The sequence below is a fragment of the Xyrauchen texanus genome, chromosome 3, assembly GCF_025860055.1.
Source record: "Xyrauchen texanus isolate HMW12.3.18 chromosome 3, RBS_HiC_50CHRs, whole genome shotgun sequence".
NCBI lineage: Eukaryota > Metazoa > Chordata > Actinopteri > Cypriniformes > Catostomidae > Xyrauchen > Xyrauchen texanus.
In genome coordinates, this window is record NC_068278.1 from 47,312,014 (window position 1) to 47,333,168 (window position 21,155).

Sequence of the window (21,155 nt, forward strand, 5' to 3'; positions counted from 1 at the left end):
GAAAGTTAGTAATCTGACCTGTAATCTGATTACAAGAATTTAAAATGTTGTGCATTACACAGAAGTAATTAGATTAGTGTTATACATTACAATTACCCAACACCGCTAGCAATTGTCTTGTCTTTTCAGTAAGGTATACACAGTAGGTTTTCCCTTTAGAACACCTTACACATTCTAACACATATGACACAAATGTTATATGTGTTTAAAAAGGCATGATTAATGTTTCACTTTGGTTATGACATTAACCATGAAGCACAGTTTCATAATAGCAACATCATCACTGTTTATGATACTGAAAGGCTTTATTGGCTCTTCAAAGTCAGAAGAGAAAGATACATCAGTCATTTGAGACAGACAGACATGAGATGGTTGAAGCTTAGTGTAGTATGGCAATCTATCTGGGTATCTACAGCTTTAAGCTGGAGGAATGCTAAAGAAAATAATAAATGTGTTTTTAAGGTTTGTAGAGTGGCACATTTGAGAGCTGTTGTTTGTTGCATAGCCTGCGGTAGTTACTTTATAGCTGTTAAATATCTTGTTCCTTAGCAGTAGGCACAACAAATTTAATCTTTAAAATTTCCCCTTGTTTTTTCTAAATTAATGGAATATACAGAATTTAATTGAGTTTGTATGAAAATGTAGAATTCCAGTTGAAATCCTTGATGCTATTAATGAATCTCATTTGAGCGTGACTCATTTAAGAGATGTTTAACATTCTCTCATCCACTGCCATGAGTTGAAAAAAATCTGACCTCAGGCTTACTCAAGTACTCAATTTTCCTGTCAACATAAAGGTAATGTCAGTTCATGAATCTTTGAAATAAAAGCTTCTTCGGTGAGGGGATATATTTAAAAATAGATGACGTGGCCTGCATCATATTTGGTGCTCTAGGAAAGTGTTTGAGGGTATTTGCTGAAGGACTTAAATGATAAATCTGAACTATGGCAGTTCATATATGTGTATGCATGGATTTTGTATATTAATGTTATCTATGTGCATTCATTCATAGTTTGGGTTTTGTTTTATTTGACATCCAGAATCACCGTAAAATGAAAAATCCAGGACAAAGTATATCATCCCTAATTCATAGTCATATGCATTTGCTCCTGCGGCTTGTACACTCATAAAGGCATAGTTTCAAAAATGAAAAGTCCATCATCATTTATTCTCCCTCATGTGGTTCCAAACCTGTTCGACTTTTTCTTATGGCCTGAATGATGTACTTCTATGGATCCCAAAATGTGAAATTTTACTTCCACAAAAAAAAAGAAAGTCATAGGTGTTTGGAACAACATGAGGGTAAGTAAATGATGAAATGATGAAAGAATAATTTTTTTGGGGGTGAACAATTTTTTAATCTATAAAATGTATTTATGTAGTTTATATGTAATATTCTTTGACTTAAGAGAATGCATTTCAGAGCAATCAAAGAGCAAATTTCTTCTATCTGAGTGAACTTTAAGCTACAAGACATGGCTGAACAGATTTGTCAAAATTTTTGCCCTTTACAATGTAAACATTTGCTCTCGTGTTAGATGTTCTAGATATAGAATGCACTCATCAGTGGTTCCTCATGCCCTTTGTAGTTCACCCAAAAAACAGGCAAGAGAAAGCCAATTATTGAACTGCGCAAGTCTCGGGTCATTACAGTGATCCTTAATAAGGTTTTAGGATTTTAAACAGATTGTCAAGTGTAGCACTATGGGCCCCTATTAAAACTCTTCATGTTAGATAATCAAATATGCCATGACTTTCACAATCAATTTCTGAAAAAGAGAGGGATGTTGTATAATAATTGTGGAGATTTTATCTTTATTATTGCAGCAAAGGCATTCATTGAACCTCAAAAGAAGCCAAGGACAAGAATACAAGCTCAGCCCAGCAACATCCTTCTCTGTAATCTCTAATATCTGCAATATCAGCACCAGATTGGGTGAAAATAAGTACAATTGGTGAAAATTACATCTTGCACCCATCTTTTTTTATTTTAAATTTTCTTTGGATTTTCTCCTTTTCACCCCAATTTGGCTTGCCTAACTCTCTAGGTCCTCGTGGTGGCATAGTCACTCGCCTCAATCTGGGTGGCGGAGGACGAATCTCAGTTGCTGAGACAGTCAATCCACACATCTTATCACGTGGCTTGTTGAGCACGTTACCACAGAGACCAAGCGCATGTGTAGGCTTCATGCTATTCTCTGCAGCATCCACGCACAACTCGCCACGCGCCCCGCCGAGAGCGAGCACCATATTATTGCGACCACAAGAAGGTTAACCCAATGTGATTCTACCCTCCCTAGCAACCGGGCCAATTGGTTGCTTAGGAAGCCTGACTGGAGTCACTCCGCACGCCCTGGATTCGAACTTGTGATTCTGCACCCATCTTTATACATCAAAATCAGCCCTAAAGGCATAAATTACCCATAAATGAAAATTCCATCATCGTTTTCCTTCGTTTTGTTTCAAACACAAATGGAACACAAAATGAGATGTTAGGCAGAATGACAGCTTCAGTCATTATTTACTTTCATTGCATCATTCTTCCATACAAAGAAAGAGAACGGTGACAGAATTTGTCTCCTTTTGTGTTACATGGAAGAAAGAAAGTCATATGGGTTTCGAACATGAAGGTGTGTAAATGATGACAAACTATCCCCTTGAACAAACCTTGAACAAACCAGGGACTAAAAACGGTTCAAGGAACAAATACGAAAACCGAAAATGAACGAAATTTATCAGAACGTAACAAAAAAACAAAAAAAGTTCCAGAGTGAAAACTTTCTTTTTTAAATGCTGGTAACCAGTTATAACCGGTTAATTTCATTCCAACAATTTTTTCATTAAACTAAAGGACAAAGGGTTTATCACAGTCAATTTTGGAACTACACAACTTCATGTTGCAAGAAAAAAACACGTGCTTTGATCCTGAAGCAAATTTCTGCATCACACAATTCTTTGCTTAATTGCCTGTTGTGGATGTCGTATTCTGTGAATGAAGACCTTTTTAACAACTATGTATAAATACCACATATGCATGCATGGCTAATCTAGGTACAAGGAAAACTGTCCTTTTAAAAAGAACGCTATTAACCATTCTTTTATTTTGTTCTAACTGGTAACCATTTGGAAAGAAGGCTGCAGAACTTTTGAACTGGAATCAAAAAATGCAGCTTTTGCTCAGAACGAGCCCAAATTAAAAACGTTTTGTTTTTTAGTCCCTGAATCAAACTTTTACTGATTATTCTGTCTCTTTACTCTGAATTTGTATGTGGCATGAACACAAGTGGAGTGATATTCTAAACTAAGGTTTACGAGCAGTATATATCTGTTAGAAGGTACTGTCTTTATTTTTGAAATTACATATGTTAGCCAGCCATTGGTGGCAAAAGATAATTTTTGTGTGTAATATGAGCCAGTTGGTGACATAAAGTGAATCCGTAAGTTTGTTTAGAACAGCGCTCTGTGATCACTCGTATTACCACTACATTACTTAAGCTAGGACATTGTTTTAAATGGCTTTAAATGAACAATTTCAGGATTAAGGCTCATTGCAGCTGAGAGACACAACGGACTGTTTGATTACAGAACTCGAGGCGCGTACCGAGTTTCCACATTGGATACACACCGTTTAAAAATGGCAGAGGACATCGCTGTTCCTATAGTGATTGACTCTTGCACAGCTACCACGAAATCGGGAGAAATACCCCCGCTTGGACGCTATTTTTCTCTGAGAATGCTTACCTTCGGAACTGCTGTAATTACCTACGGCACTCGGCCTGTGGCCTTGTGCCTGCAGCCGAATCACAGCTGTGCTGATGTAGGGCCATATAGCACTCTTGCTTGTGTGATTTTACTTATATATATATATATATATATATATATATATATATATATATATATATATACACACACACACACAGTATAATGTTGGAATAATGTTCATATTTTGCTGTTTCAGAAGGAATGGTACTTTAATTCACCAAAGTAGCATTTAACTGATCACAAAGTCAGTCAGGACATTACTGATGTAAAAAACAGCACCATCACTATTTTTAAAAATTTAACTAAACTAGACAGGCCCCATTTCCAACAGCCATCACTCCAACACCTTATCCTTGAGTAATCATGCTAAATTGGAACTAGGTTACTCACCTCAGTCCGGGTGGCGGAGGACAATTCTCAGTTGCCTCAGCTTCTAAGACCGTCTTATCATGTGACTTGTGCACCGCTCTCTGTAATCCATGCACAACTTACCACGCACCCCATTAAGAGCGAGAACCACTAATCGCGATCACAAGGAGGTTACCCCATGTGACTCTATCCTCCCTAGCAATCGGGCCAATTTGGTTGCACAGGAAACCTTGTTGGAGTCACTCAGCACACACTGGATTTGAACTTGTGAATCCAGGGCTGGTAGTCAGCGTCAATACTCACTGAAATACCCAGGCCCCCTGTGGAGAATGTATATGTATTTATGTATGTATGTATAAATAATCAAATGGTAGTTTGAGATATAGTACTGAATAATTACTTTTATCATGGTATTACCATGATACTTTTTTGTCAGTGTAATTACATTTATTTATTTTATATAATAATAATAATTATGATTGTTATAATTATTATTAATATTTGTAGTAGTAGTAGTATTTCAACATAAGACTAATTAACACAAAATAAAAGATAAACAATCAAATAATTAATTAAACAAAAGTAGAAGCACAACAAAAGAACAACACTAATCTTAATTTATAGAGTACCTTTAATACTGGTGGCTCAAAGTGTTTTCCAAATAAATTAAAAACAAACTAACAATTAATGAAACAACATTAGAAAGAAAATGACAAAAATACCTAATGCTAAATTAAATAGATGTTTACAAATAACAACAAAAAAGATCTTAACTACACAGTTCCAGAGTTTATCAATATAATGAAAGTGTTCATAAAAAGCTTTCCAGTATTTTTTCCATGAAACAATATTTTAGACAATGATATACGCTCACCTAAAGGATTATTAGGAACACCTGTTCAATTTCTCATTAATGCAATTATCTAATCAACCAATCACATGGCAGTTGCTTCAATGCATTTAGGGGTGTGGTCCTGGTCAAGACAATCTCCTGAACTCCAAACTGAATGTCAGAATGGGAAAGAAAGGTGATTTAAGCAATTTTGAGCGTGGCATGGTTGTTGGTGCCAGACGGGCCGGTCTGAGTATTTCACAATCTCCTCAGTTACTGGGATTTTCATGCACAACCATTTCTAGGGTTTACAAAGAATGGTGTGAAAAGGGAAAAACATCCAGTATGCGGCAGTCCTGTGGGCTGAAAATGCCTTGTTGATGCTAGAGGTCAGAGGAGAATGGGCCGACTGATTCAAGCTGATAGAAGAGCAACTTTGCCTGAAATAACCACTCGTTACAACCGAGGTATGCAGCAAAGCATTTGTGAAGCCACAACACGCACAACCTTGAGGCGGATGGGCTACAACAGCAGAAGACCCCACGGGTACCGCTCATCTCCACTACAAATAGGAAAAAGAGGCTACAATTTGCAAGAGCTCACCAAAATTGGACAGTAGAAGACTGGAAAAATGTTGCCTGGTCTGATGAGTCTCGATTTCTGTTGAGACATTCAGATGGTAGAGTCAGAATTTGGCGTAAACAGAATGAGAACATGGATCCATCATGCCTTGTTACCACTGTGCAGGCTGGTGGTGGTGGTGTAATGGTGTGGGGGATGTTTTCTTGGCACACTTTAGGCCCCTTAGTGCCAATTGGGCATCGTTTAAATGCCACGGCCTACCTGAGCATTGTTTCTGACCATGTCCATCCCTTTATGGTCACCATGTACCCATCCTCTGATGGCTACTTCCAGCAGGATAATGCACCATGTCACAAAGCTGGAATCATTTCAAATTGGTTTCTTGAACATGACAATGAGTTCACTGTACTAAAATGGCCCCCACAGTCACCAGATCTCAACCCAATAGAGCATCTTTGGGATGTGGTGGAACGGGAGCTTCGTGCCCTGGATGTGCATCCCACAAATCTCCATCAACTGCAAGATGCTATCCTATCAATATGGGCCAACATTTCTAAAGAATGCTTTCGGCACCTTGTTGAATCAATGCCACGTAGAATTAAGGCAGTTCTGAAGGCGAAAGGGGGTCAAACAGTATTAGTATGGTGTTCCTAATAATCCTTTAGGTGAGTGTATATTATACTATAATCAAATGTAAACAAGTCATATAAACCTCACTATAAGAACCCTTCACTGTTTCGCTCTTCATTATCTGTCTTATATCCAGCAAAAAAATGCTCACACGAACGCCTCACCATGTGAGTACAACAAAGCATCACTATCTCTGTGTTCATGCTGTGAGTGAGATTTTCATCCTAGCACTTAGCTTCTTCACAGACAAAATGCAATACATTGTTGAGTGAATAGAGCTTGACTTGTAGATAAAGCAGATTACTGAGCTTGCCCTCTGTGCCTGCCAATGCGATTTCAACACAGCTTGTGATCCTGCTCGCTGCTTTTAAGACAGTTGCAATTACCATAATGTTAGACTGCTTAGTGTGTATATGACACTTTAACCCCACCCTGAAAATCCCCAGAATAATGTCATATTAGGATTGTAGATTTTAATATGTAGATTGTAGGTTTTATAAGGTCTTGCTGAATGTCACATATTCACAATTGCATATTGGTTGCTCTGTAGAATAGCTAATGGTTCCATGTTCTAAAACCTAACACTTGCGGTGTTAGCACTTGCTTTATTTTTAACGTTGATTTTTAAAAGAGCGTTCCAGGTTCAATGCAATTTAAGTCCTGTCAACAGCATGTCATTTACTATAGAAAATAATTTCAATTTATCCCTTAGTTTGTAAAAACAAGCAAAAATATGTTTACACTAAGGCACTTCAAATGAAAGTCTATGGGGCAATGCATTGAGCAGTGAAAAACGTTTCAGAAGTAGGCTATTACCACCACAAGACAACTTGACAGTTCAAATAACTATTATTTTTGTAAGGGAGAATTAATTAAAGCTGTTTAACAAGATACAAGCTACACATTTATGCTTTTAAACCCACCGGAATGCCTTGCCCATAGACGTCCAGTGTAAGTGTCCTACTGTAAAAACAATTTTGCTTGTTTTTAAGAAACTGTGAGGTTTAGTTTAATTTTTGTCTGTTGTAACCAACGGCATTGCACATATGCTACCTTAAGAGATTAAGATGTTTTCAACCGGGAACATGCCTTAACAAGAGGACTTGGTCATATTACATGATCTAATTATTTGTTTTGTCTATAAAAGTCTTTCAGTTACACAAATACGTTAAGCATAAATGAAATACCTTGATTAATGTTTAAGATGAAGGAGCGTATATTAAAAATTCCCTCACTCAATGCAAAGCCAAGCACATCCAGCTGTGATTTCACTGGTTGGCCGCTAGATGGTGCTGCGTTTTAAAATAAGAAATTACTAAATGTGCTAGTGCATCAAATGGATGAAGGTTATTTTAGAAATATCTCATGAATCAGCAAGATTTAATTATCAACAGGATTCAAATGAGCACTTTTATTCCATTGTCAAATTTTCTGCAATGGACTTGACATTGTTTCTCTTTATTTTTCTCTTTCTTTAGCAAAGTACATCGGCTGCTATGTTGATGACACACAGAAACGGGCTCTTAGAGGAGTGTCCTTCTTTGACTACAAAAAAATGACTGTCTTCCGTTGCCAGGACAACTGCGCTGAAAGGTCTGTTGAAACTTTTTATCCCAGTGTGCATGAATGCACACAAACACCCACTCAATCTCTCATTTTATCATGCATTATGCACAAATACTCACAATGAGTCATACACATGTAATTGCTCTCACGCTGAGAGTAAATACCTCTAAACTGTCAAACATGACTAATTAACAGTTTCTACAGTAATCTGTTATGCTTGGTAATTTGACCCCTAATTAGCTAAGACAGTAAAATATAGATTTGCTGTTTTCTCTGACATTTTGTTATATATTACAAATATTTTTTATTTAACAGGCACACCTATTTGTTTAAAATGTGCACTCAGACGTTGTAAAAAAACAAACAAAAAACACTTAAATTTAAAGTGTCGTGGAGAATCAAAGACCTTTCTCTCTTCTCAATAAGAAATCTCAGAAGTCCAGAGTTCCAGGTTTCAAAGGTTTAGAGTTTATTGAGCAAACCAACAAACCCAAGATGTCAGCTGAGATCTGACTGTCTTGGTCAATATCCAAGTCTGAGCATAATGAGGTTACTTTGACCAGTGGTTGTTTTTATCTTAATCGTCAGCTCTGTTTCTCAAGGTCCATAGCATCATTATTTTGTTTCAGCTGGGTGCTCTGTGGTTTTTACCGCATCAACACTTAGTAACCTCAAATGCCCTCTCCCGGGTCACATAAGTTCCAGTAACCTCTAATGCCCTTTCCTTGATCACACAAAAGTCCAGGCTATTCTATATTAGTACTTTGATATAAAAATAAAGGGATAGTTCACCCAAAAATTAAAATGATGTCATGATTTATTTACCCTCATGTTGCTCCAAACCTAAATTACTGTCTTTCTTTTAGGGATGCATCAATGCCACTTTTTCTCCCCCGATCCGGTTCCGATACCTGAACACTCGGTATTGGCTGATACCAAAGTAGTTTTTTTTTTCTCTCAATCATTTCAGAATATCTATGTTTTATATGAAAAGACACACAAACCTCTAACTACACATTATTTCAATTTAAAGTCCAGATACAAGTTTAAAAAATGTCCAAAGAGAACTGGCTTCTTTTATTTTTTACTGAAGACTTTCACTGGAATTACTGTAAATTGTGCTATTGCATTATCCAGTAGATTAGGAAATAATAAAGATTTTATTAATATGCTACAGGTTTAAAGGATTCAGATCTCTTTTTTGTACACTTTAACTCTGTAAAGCCTGACATATGAAAGAAGTGTTATTGACATTAATTAATTAATTAGTTTTTAGTACCATAGTCAAACAAGAAATCATTAAAAAAACAAAAACTTTATGATTTGATACATTAGACTTTAAAAGGTCATTTTCCTCCTGAGGCCCAGCAAATAATTTTTGTGTAGGACAATTGCTATTTAAGTTTTTCTTAGCCCATACATGCTACAGTGTTAAATATTTGGGTATCATCAGAGTAGTCTCTGCACTTTTCAGAGATACGAAATGTTTGAGAGTTTGGCCACGCCAACTATCTCTCCTTGCTCTATAAATATGGATTGAAATGTATCGCAGTTCAATTCAGCCCATAAAATGCAATATAAATAACAAATTATTTTTATCACATGTATTTTATGCACCAAAAACTATACTGAAATTTGAAAAAGGGAAATTATAAAACTTTTTTGCTGGGTCTCAGGAACTTATGGTAAGATGACATCATAATAGCTTGTAATATAAAATAATGAGATCTTTATAATGACAGAGCAGGCTGCATATATCAAAATAAATAGAAATATTAGTACTTACATATTGACTGCATATTGAAATATGTCATAAAAATTATCTGTCAGAATTTTCAAATCTCTGTGATTTTTTGTGGTGGGCATGAATAGAATGTAATGGATTGAGAGGTATGCTTCAAAAGCCTGTTGTATCATATTTGATAAGTGGATTTCAAAGGGTTTTTTCAATAAAATAATTTACAAAATTTTAACCAAGCACAAGTTGCTTATATTCAGCAAATATTAGTTTTAAAATATCAGTAAAAATATAATCCTTACTGTCACTTGTTACTGTTATTTTATTTAAAAAAGAGCTGTCTTTTATCCCAACATGATAGTTAATTTTCGCACAAGTCCGCCACCATTTCAAATAGATAGATATAAATATTGAAACCATTTGTTTTCACAAATAACCACTAGATGGTGCCTTATTTATTTATCCCCTTTTCTCCCAATTTGGAATGCCCAATTTCCACTACTTAGTAGGTCCTCGTGGTGGTGCGTTTTCTCACCTCAATTCAGGTGGCGGAGGACAAGTCTCAGTTGCCTCCACTTCTGAGACAATCTGCGCATTTATCACGCGGCTCATTGTACATGACACCGCGGAGACACCGCATGTGGGGAATCATGCTACTCTCCACAATCCACGCACAAACTTTGTGTATCATATTTAATACACATGGTGTAATAGGGTTAAGCCGGCGCCACACTAGCCAACCAACTCCATTTTGGCTGAGGGTGTCACACTTGCTGACTGTTTGGCTGAGATCTCGCTGTCTTCAGTTGGACATATGTCACCCTTGCCGATACAAAATAGTGGAGGGATTGCAGTCATAACAACTCCCCACCGACTCGCTCTCTCTCTGATTCTCGGTCACGTGGAGATTGCCAAAATAAAAACAGGAATACCGCGTAAATATTAACAATTGCAATAGAGTGGTTTGGGATGCGATTCGTGGAGTAACTTTACTTTGTGAATGTGTGTGATTGTGTATTTATGCCCTCAAGGCTTGCCGTAGAACACATATGTCCATAAGCAGCTTTCAGTGATTCAGAGAAAGGATTTATGTTAAACATAAAACAGACTTTCTGATTGCATTAGTCATTTTAGTGTTGGAGAACCCCATGAAAAGACGCTTGGTGAAAAGCCCTGGAAAAATCAGCTAGTGTGACACCGGTTAGTTAGTTTGCTGTAATAGTATTTAAGTCCAATTTTCATTCATACAATCCAGGAAATCCTTTGAGTGTGTGTATGTAGCTTAGTTCTCAGTGGCTTAATATGCTTGTTATTCAAAATATATGGCTCCTGCGGTGCCATTCTCAATGCATGTTACATTTACATTTATGCATTTGGCAGACGCTTTTATCCAAAGTGACTTATAGTGCACTTATTACAGGGACAATCCTCCTGGAGCAACTTGGAGTTAAGGGCCTTGCTCAAGGGCCCAACAGTGGCATCTTGGTGGTGCTGGGGCTTGAACCCCCAACCTTTTGGTCAGTAACCCTGAGCCTCAACCACTGAGCCACCACTGCCCCTACATGTTATAAGTACACAGCTATGAGAGTTGAAAACCACTGTGTATTATGATAGTGTAAAAATGCATTCAAAAACACTTATCGGTTCGGAGTGGAACTTCAATAGATTGCCTTTTGAAGGCCTCTGCGTTGTTTTGTCTTTTCTGAATGCTGATGTAAAGCAATTACCATAAATCTTCACTTTACAAATTGATTCTGTTATTCATTTTATCTGACTCCAATCTTATATTATCTGTATCCAATTTTAGTTGACCTCTGTCACGATTCACTGTTGTCTGGCCTGTGTTTCTCCCCTGTCATCTGTTCCCGGACTACACTTCCCATAATTCCCTGCTTTCATCTCTGCCAGCTGTCCTTCATTGTCCTCACCTGTGTTTAATTTAGTCATTATCCTTTGTGTATTGAAGCCCTGTTGTTTGATAATTCTTTGTCAGTTGTTGTATGTGTTTTGACCTCCTGTTCCCTATCCGTTCCTGTTTTTGCTGTTCCTGTGTTTTCCCCATCATGGATGTTTCTTTTGTTCATTTTATTAAATACTTTAAGCTGCATTTAGATCCTGCTCCTGTGACCTCCTTTGATGTAACAGAACAACTGACCACAAATGATCAAACAACAGGGCTTAAATGGACAATGGAAAAAACATCATGCAATGACAAAGCATGGGAGATCAGTCTACAGACTTCAAAGTAGAGAAAACTACACACAGTGCTTTCTGTGTGGGTCATCTTGCTAGAGAGACATTGATTCCTTTGTCATTACACACAGCAATTATGTGGGATATCTGAATACAGATTCCCATGAACAATGTGTCACATTTCCTTAAATACCCAAACCAGAGAAAACATAAACAAAGGGAATTTTGGGAGTGGTAAGGTTTGGAAGTCCTGGGGTCATACTTTATCTGCATACAGGAGGTAATTCAGATGAAATACCTGGAGGTAAGCACACCCCCAAGCAATAGCCAGAATTTGTTTACATTATTAAAACTGCATTACCAGATATTATCGGTTGTGGGGATGAAACCATAGTACGGAGATCTTTTGAATGATACCAAACATGTATGATTTAAAAACCTTTCACATTACAGAACAGGATAAGTCATTATTTAGTATTAGGTGACTCTAAAATGACCTGAAGTGAGGTATGTTAGAGAGGGGGGTGAGAATTGCATTTTATGGTCCTTTCTCAGTAGGCTGTGTTTTTTGATGCCTATTTTTATGACTTAGTTTTCACAGAGTTGCATAGTCATCCATACAATAGCCCCACACGTACTATGGCCCTCATTCATGAAACACTAGCAGAACAATTTTGTTTGTAAATCGTTCATCAAGCCGTTCTGATGTAAATTCTCAGATTAATGAAAGTTTTTGTATTTTCAAACATTAGTTTGTGCAAAGGAAATATATATACCTGCCTAGTGTAAATCATATGTGAGGTTTTCTTTCAGGTAAACTGTCATGACTACATTTTGATAGAAGTAACAATAAAGAAAGTAATGAAAAAAATAACTAATAATGAATGTTATTAAATTAAAGTTTGGGAGGAGCTGGCTCATCTAATCTGCCAATCAACCTGCAGGCTGCCGAGTATTAAACCGCTGCTAACCTCACTCTAGCGACAATCTTTCTGGGATTTGGCCCCACCCACTCATCACAGATCCATGCGATGTCCTATTACTTCATTTGAAGCATTCGTCCTCCTTATCAGATAAGCTATTTTATCACAATCATTATGTTATTCAACGGATGCTGCCACAGCAGCTCACTATTTTCATGAATCGTGATAATGGCGGCTGCCACTTTAACTGTGGTTTTCTACCCTGCCTTTCTTCCTTTTCTAATCATTACTTGCCAAAGTATTGCGCTGAAGCTGCCTCCGCAAGACCAGCCACTGCTTTGCCTTATCCCAGCGCTACCATTTCATATGGCAGTGCACAGGTCCTTTCATCTTAATTGTCTACATTTTGTTCCCACGCGCTTGATTGTTTTAATCCCATTCTAGTGCACAGGTGGTTTCTCTTAGCTTAATTGCGTCGCTTCAGCTGTCTCCTCTCTCACTCTATCGCAACTCCTGAGAAAACTCCTCACGCACTTGAGCTTGAGAGACCCAGTGTAAAAGCTGGAGGAGCTAAAAATGCAGTGCCAGCTGAAGCCTCATGGGCTCTGATTTTCTGGGGGTAGAGCGGAGTATCTGCTCCTCACAAAACTATTGCAATGCAGATGCATCACCTATGAAATACATATATTGTACAGTAGGTGGCGGTCATAATCCTAAGGAGTGAATGGCCACAAGTGAATCCTTTAATAATAGACCTTTTTCACACTCCAGGTTTTGGGATGCGGAAGTAAATGTTTGCAGAATGGAAGTGAATGGGAGATGACAGCGAATATTTTTTTCACTTATCTGTTTACTCCAAGATCAAAAGAAAAAATCCACTATTACATTTTAATACATTTCCAGAAGAAGAAAAAATAGAGAGTGATGGATTAAGACAGATGGGAGAAGATGCCAAATTTACTGTCACTCTCTCAGCAGCTGTAATAAAAACCTCTCTCACAGCTGTGGTAATTCTTTTTTAAAAACTAATTCCAAGATAATATAACACAAAGCATAATGTTATAAACTCACACTCAATATTTAAAAAAATTATCATGTAAAAATTTTTGCTAGATTTACGCTGCTAAATAAGAGTTTCATCACATTCTGTGAAAAAGGTACCGCAAGTCCATTTCTCCTGCATTTCTGTATGCAGTGCAGAGCAGCAGCTCTCTTTATTCCTCAATAAGTTTATGCTGTTGTTCACATTATTGTTTCTAAATGTTTCTAATATTTATTTTCTGTTCTCTCTAGACTTATGTCCCTGAAATTTTGACTGCATGGTTCCCCTCAAATAATTATTAGCAGTCTGAGCTTTTCCATCTGCAGCCGCTCTCGAGTCTCACAGATTATTTATTATTTCACAAGGTGGTGAAATGTATTCCTAGTATAAGTATATAAATATGACTATTTGGTCTTTTCTACAGCAACACCTGAAATTGCGCCATCCTCAGGGGTTTCACCAATATTACTTTGAGCAGGTCTCTGCAAGGGCCCATTTATATTCCTTCCACTGGTTTGGATGCAGGTTTTCCTCTCACTTTCACTATCTAGGTGTCTCTGCAAGACTTCACCGTTACCTTGTAAGCCAAAGATGGCAAACATTTTAGTTGTTAGTAAGCACAACTGCTTTCTAACAACTAATAGCTCCTGCTATTGGCTCAAAACATCCCTATGCAGCACAAATGTTCTGTCAAGGTGCCACAACTGTGGAGCCTTTCAGGCCGTGCCACTTATCCTACCATAACACCGCAACCATTGGCGTGTGTCTAGAGGCATAGCTCATAAATATATACCCATCGCAAACCACTATTTGGCAAGATTCTTTACTCAGCACCACCCGCCATTTGAATACAGTGTGGGCTCTCCTGTTCTGACACAGTGTGCGCCTGCACAATTTGGCCACAGGTTTTCCCGTTCGAATCGCAGTTCGGGCCCTCCCGTTCGATTTCAATGCAGGCTCTTTCATCCGAAACGCAGTATGAGCTATTCCGTTCAAATGCAGTGATGGTGCAGTAATCTTAAGAGCCTTTTAGCATTTCATGTTAGCATTCACATTGACACACATATCAAATAAACCTCCAAAATAAACTTTTGATTTCCTTTCAGGTGTGTATAAATGTAATAAAGCCATGTGTGCCCCACTTGATACTGCCACAGCAGTGCCTCACTTGACACTGTGCCACAATGCCCGACCATGCTCGATACTGCCGCAGCAGCACCCGCCTTTGCTCGATAACGCTACAGCAGTACCCCTTTCGCATTTTGATACTGCCGCAGTAGTGCCCCACCATGACAAACATAATAAAGTTATGTATTCTTAACTAACATTTTGCTTTCCTTAAAGCTGCATATAAATGGAGTTGACATGCATTCCTAACTAAACATTTGCTTCCCCTACAGGCGTGTAAATGTAATGGTTATGTTTTCTTAACTAACATTTTGCTTCCCTTACAGTTGTGTAGACAGAGTTATTTCTATTTTCTCCACAGGCGCTTCCAATTTCTAAGATCCATAATTTTATTGACGTGCATCTACAACAATGGAAACACAGAAGCAGATCCTTCACTACTAAACTCTGTTTCCGCAGGGGCACCCATTTTTTTTTTACATTCCATCTCATCTACTTCACTACCAAAGCATTGCCTTAACTCTGCTCCCATAGGAGGCCCTCTACTCTACTGCCATAGCAGTTTTTTACCATGCTTCTGCTGAAGCCCTTTTTCTATGCTTCAAAGCAGTTGTAATGACCATGACAGCTGTAGTCACCATATCCTCCTGTACATTTCAAGCAACATATGTATCTGGGTAGCACTTCTGTTAGCCTTTGATTTGCTGTTTATGTCACCCATTTCGGGGGATTAAACATTGCACTTAAAGAGCACCTACTATGGTTTTTCAAATATTACCTTTATTAGTGTGTTATATAGCTGTTTGTGAATGTAAAAAGTCTGCAAAGTTTCAAAAATCAAAGTGCATAACAAATGGAGCCCCAAATGACTCCCAAATGAAATAACCGATTCTGAACACCTTAAACGAGTCGTTAGTAATTCCAGACTTACTTCCTGTACTAACCTATGTAATTTGGTAACAAAAAACATTGGCTGCTCATGAACAGCTTTTACCCAAACGCTCAAACACTACACTAAGCGGTAGACCAATCACAACAGACTGGGACATCTGACCAATCAGAGCAGAGTAGTCTCTCTGAAAATAGGTGTTTAAAAAGAATACTTTAGAATGGATTGAGTCGTTTCTGCAATTTAAATGAGCAAATTAAAGTGTTTTTATTTTTACCTTGGATGCATGTAAATCTGTTGTATGAGACCTTTAAAACAAACTTAGGCATGTTTAAAAACCATAATAGGTGATCTTTAATAAACAATTCTACTATAGCATTATTTGTCATGGTCGTATACACATCTAAGGATACAATAATCTATGAAGCATTCATGATTTATCCATTGCTGTCCTTTATTCTAAGCATCTTTTTGGGGGTAAATTTAGAGCTCGAATCGAGCCTCTTCCTCGAACCCCTCTTTTGCAGACAGCAAGCCACATACATTTACCCTTTATCACTCAAAGATTATATGGGCAGACGAACTCATGAAATGGAGTTATAAAATGAATGTTTGGAAGGAGCTAGCTCGTCTAATCTGCCAATCAACCTGCAGGCTGCTGAGTATATAAACCACCTCTAACCTCACTCTAGCGACAGTCTTTCAGGTTTTCTGTCGAGCTGTCCTACTTCATCAGACTATCCTACCATAGCGTAAACCGACAGTTCCCTCTATCGATCCGTGTTACCATGTCAAAAAATACTATCGCACGGAGCCGTTGCAGTTTTTTTTTTATTGAGAGAAATCAGTAGTAATTATGCCGTAATTTATTGGCAGTTAATGGTATAATAAACACATTATATTATCATTTAATGGTTAAATTAAACATTGTCAAAACATCCTATCTGCAGTGTAGGCTTGGGTAGCACAAATTGATAGGCCAAAACAACTTGTTAAAACATCCTACTTGCAGGATAATATTGGATAGCACAATGTGGCAGGCCAAAACGCCTTGTCAAAACATCCATCCTGCACTTGGGTAGCACAATATCATAGTCCAGAATATCTTGTCAAAACATCCTACCTGCAGTATGGGGGTAGCACAATTTGATTGGCCAAATTACATTATTTAAACATCCATCCTGCTGTGTAGGTTTGGGTAGCACAATTTGATAAGTCAAAACAACTTGTCAAAACATCCTACCCGCAGTATGGGGGTAGCACAATTTGATAGGCCAAATTACATGATCTAAACATCCATTCTGCAGTGTAGGCTTGGGTAGCACAATTTGATAGGCCAAAACACCTCATCAAAACATCCTTCCTGCTGTATAGGCTTGGGTAGCACAACTTGATAGGCCAAAATACCTTGTCAAAACATCCTACCTGCAGTGTAGGATCAGGAAGCACAATTTGTTACATGGGATTTAATTTATTACCCACTTCAATGTAACTCCAGGTTTGTTCTTGTTATAGGCCTATCCTTCCTTAAATGCATGTTTCATCAAATAACAGAACAGCATAGTTACATGAAAAACTTTATTCAAACACATAAAGAACTTTACAAAATGTAATTTAAATACATTTAGAAAAAGTATGTTGCCTGGTTGTCATAATTGACATTAAAAATGTGCCCATCTGCTGCAAATGTCACATTGTACCTGAAAAAATTAAGATAACCATTTTTAGTAACCTGAGCCAGTAATGTATGTTTTCAGAATGATTTTACTTGATATCAGGATTGAAGATTACCAAAACTTCACATAAATTTGAATGATTTGGCTATACGTGAATAAAACTGAAAACACATAAATTAAATATCAACTATTATTGCTAGTCTGTTATTCTTGTCAAGTACATACAACCCCAAATCCCCAACATTGAAGGGTATACTGAACAGAAATCCTTGTTGATCTGAGATAGACTGATGTAAATCAGTCAGGAATCTCAGATGCAGTCAAACTTACTTTTTTAGCAGTTGAGTTTTTGTAGAAGTTCCTGAAGTATTTGAGGTTATACTTTGTACAGAAGCATGTTTGTTAAGGCTGTAGTGTCATCTCAGTGCTTTAAGATCAGAGATTCAATATAGGTTTTTGGCATTATCTTATACACAAGATTGAGATAAACCAGAAAAATCTCTAAGAATATGCGCTGTAGATAGTGAAATCCCAAAAGTCCTTGAAATCACGCATTTAGAAAACTTCTTACACTGTCATATTTGCTCATATAATATTATGCAAAGGTGAACCTCAAATCATTTTTGCCCTCCCAACTTCTTCAGCTATGTTTTGCAGGCATCAAAATTAAAATGTTGCACATAAAGTTTATATAATGTCATTAACACTAATACTGTGCAAGTGGAACAATTGTCACCGTTTCTTTCTCTGGATTAAATTCTACCATTGAACATATACAAAAATCCTTGGCATTTCCTACAATATGAACCATTTCAATATGGTTCCCATTGCAGTCGTTCTATAAAAGAAAAACGTTCACTTATTGTAATATGCTCATTGAGTCGAAAAATGTAAACAGTTTGTTTGAACTCAACAAATACTATCAAATATATCTGCCATTAGAATACCTCGATGCTCTAGAAGTTTGCAAGCTATGTCCATGTGGGCAGTGCTCACAGCTGCTGGAGTCATCTTCACATCATTGATCCTTCCCCTCATAAGGTAATGTTCAGCAAACTAAAGAAACCTTTACAAAAATGTATCTTAATTCCAGTTAACTCGGCCAATAGATAAGGAAAAATGCAAATAATAGAAAACATATCTCTAATACCAATACCCCACAACTGCTAGAATCCATCTGATGTTGTAGGGTTCACAACTGCCAATGTGCTCCTGCTGCATCCCACTGTCTCATCTTCAGGAAATTCCAGTTTTTTTGTAGAGACTTCGGTAGGTTCTTATAAAGAACTTTTAACAAATTATAAAGAAATTGGTATTACCTCCAGTTCCGCAGAATCTTTCGTTCATAAGAACCTTCATTTAAAATAGTGTCAATGACTACCGAGGTCTTTGTGGACATACAGACAATCTAAAATATAAGACTACAAAGCATGTCACGAACTGAAAATTCATCAATAACTCACTACTAGGCAGATTTGTTAAAATATCTAATCTTGATTTTGTGGAGATCTACACTGTACATGTTATACTCATCTTGATCCTAATTTATTTTTCATATATTTATAGTAGTTTGTCATAGACTATACCGAAATCAGCCTTACAAAAAGAGAATATTTTCCAATAATTTTATAAATAAGCAATATCCCTGCTGCTACGCAATTTCAAAACACATACCACAACAATCCAATGTGCTCCAAAGTTCACAGGGCACAGCCAAATATCCTCAACTGGAAACTTCATCTCTAGAAAGGATACAAGTTATTGCTATGTCAAGCCTTTCTAGTAATTTGATCACCTTCTGGATAGTCAATTCACCTTACTGAGACATCAGAACTGTCCAGCGAACAAGGACGGTGTTCTTACTGCACTTAATGGGTGAACTGGTTTCTGTGAGCAAAACATTTAGTTTAAGTATACAAACTGAAGATTACAAAAATAATCTGTGTTTAATTACTTTCCTGATGTTCTCATAGTATGTGAAGGTATGCATCTATGGCCTAAAAGAAATTAAGCTAATAAATTTAGATTTTAATTTATTTATACATTGTCATTTTTGTTTCTTACTTCATCAGCCAGTCTCTTGCAGGGTACGAAAGGATGAATCATACAGCTTGTATGGCCCAACCACTGATTCCACCCGCCCTTGGTCCTTTGCAGCCCAGATCATCCACACTGAATAGAAAGTATATAAAAATTAGTGTTACTTTTAGTACTCTCTTGTTAAACATCTTGACAAGGCCAAACGGGCCAAAATAAAATAAACAGCATTCAATATAAAAGGCCTAAATTCACATGCAAAGAAAGAACATTACAAGGGGTGGACATAACCACTATCTTAGCTTATATTATCATTATGCAGGAACAGTGCTCCTCCACAAATTGCATCTGAGCTAGAAATAGTCCTATATTTTTCTGATTAACAGTTATGTGCGTTATCCCACTGCACCACCACCCCTCCTCACCACCCAATTCCTGGCGATTAATGATGCGTAACACCTGTTTTTCTTTACAGTGACAACAGAGATGGGCTTGAATGCATGCCATGCCATGACAATAAAATCTGGAAGAAATGGCGTATCTGGTTTTGATTATGCCTGTGTGCCCACCAATTTGAGTTGAATGAAACTTATTAAAGAGTTTCCTGGCCTCCTCTATACTCTTGATAGCCCTCCTGGTTCCAAACAGGAGTTCTCCATCTAAGTGTAAAGTGAAATCCCTTATGTCAGAAAAGAACAAATGTCAAGGCATGTCAAAACTTCTCCAGGGCCCAAAACACCCTCAGACCTCAGAGGGTAAACATAAAAACTAATGTTACTGAAGATCAAATCTTCTAGTCCTTAAAATACTAACCCTTGATTTAGAATTTGGTGGCATATCTTCTGAGGTTCTGCCTCTGGACTTTATCATATCCATCAGGGGATGATCAAAGCATAAACCCACTTCTTTTTCATAACTATTGCAATTATTAAAAATAATAAAATGCATGTAAATCAAACCTGCCAAAAACAATTATATTTTACATCAAATAATAAAACATTTATTAAGGTATCCAGTAATTGTAAATTGTAAATAGTAATGATAGAAACGACACCCATCAGTGAAAATAGTTTGTAAAATTAGGACGAATCAATGCAATTATAGACATTACTGCAGCAAGTTATCAGTGTTAATATAGATATATGGCTAGCATCTAGCAATAACAGTATAACTAAGACCTAAACGTGTAAACGGTTACTACCTCACGTCAAACCAATGCAGTCCAGCTAGCACGGATTTATGGCCGTTCTCCAAAATCCTAACAAAAATGTTGCAAAGACCATGTACTAGCATTAAGTAGGACAACTTGATTGGTAGGATGTTTCGACTGAACACCGGTATCCCTCCACCTCCCTAACTCCATCAATCCTCTAAGAGTTCCTGCCCATAGCTTTCTCTATATATAAAGTATGTGAGTCGAGCCTCTTCCTCAAGCCCCTCCTTTGTGGACAAAGTCACATACATTTACCCTTAATCATTCAAAGTTTATATGGGCAGGTGAACTCGTGAAAGTGAAATTGACCTTAAAAAAAATAACATAAATTAGTACAAAAAAAAAAAAGGAAAGAAAAGAAAAGAAATGTAGTATTATTTTTAATCCATAGACTATACTTATTTAGAAAGGTTTCTTTATTGATTGAAAAAATATTTTGCTCTGATTACCGTTTTTCCAGCAGAAGTGCTTGAGTTTTCTCAAAAAAAAATTATAAAAAACCTATAAAGTGACTGGTTGCACACATTTTTATTTAATTTTGTCATATTTTAGTATTGGCATTTGTAAATCTTGT

The 21,155-nt window shown here is 37.1% G+C and overlaps 1 protein-coding gene and 1 long non-coding RNA gene across 4 annotated transcripts in view; one reads left to right on the forward strand and one right to left on the reverse strand.

Annotated features, from left to right (window-relative positions):
- LOC127621665 (WSC domain-containing protein 2) overlaps positions 1 to 21,155 on the forward strand; it is a 118,710-nt gene that overhangs the window by 49,175 nt on the left and 48,380 nt on the right. For all 3 annotated transcript variants that reach the window (XM_052095356.1, XM_052095376.1, XM_052095366.1), the window contains exon 4: positions 7,655 to 7,769. In XM_052095356.1, coding sequence (XP_051951316.1) covers positions 7,655 to 7,769 — 115 coding nt within the window. The remainder of the gene's footprint in view (positions 1 to 7,654; positions 7,770 to 21,155) is intronic.
- The window catches only part of LOC127621734 (uncharacterized), a 37,866-nt gene that overhangs the window by 11,640 nt on the left and 5,071 nt on the right, over positions 1 to 21,155 (reverse strand). The window contains exon 2 of the long non-coding RNA XR_007967893.1: positions 19,396 to 19,503. This is a non-coding gene — a long non-coding RNA (uncharacterized LOC127621734). The remainder of the gene's footprint in view (positions 1 to 19,395; positions 19,504 to 21,155) is intronic.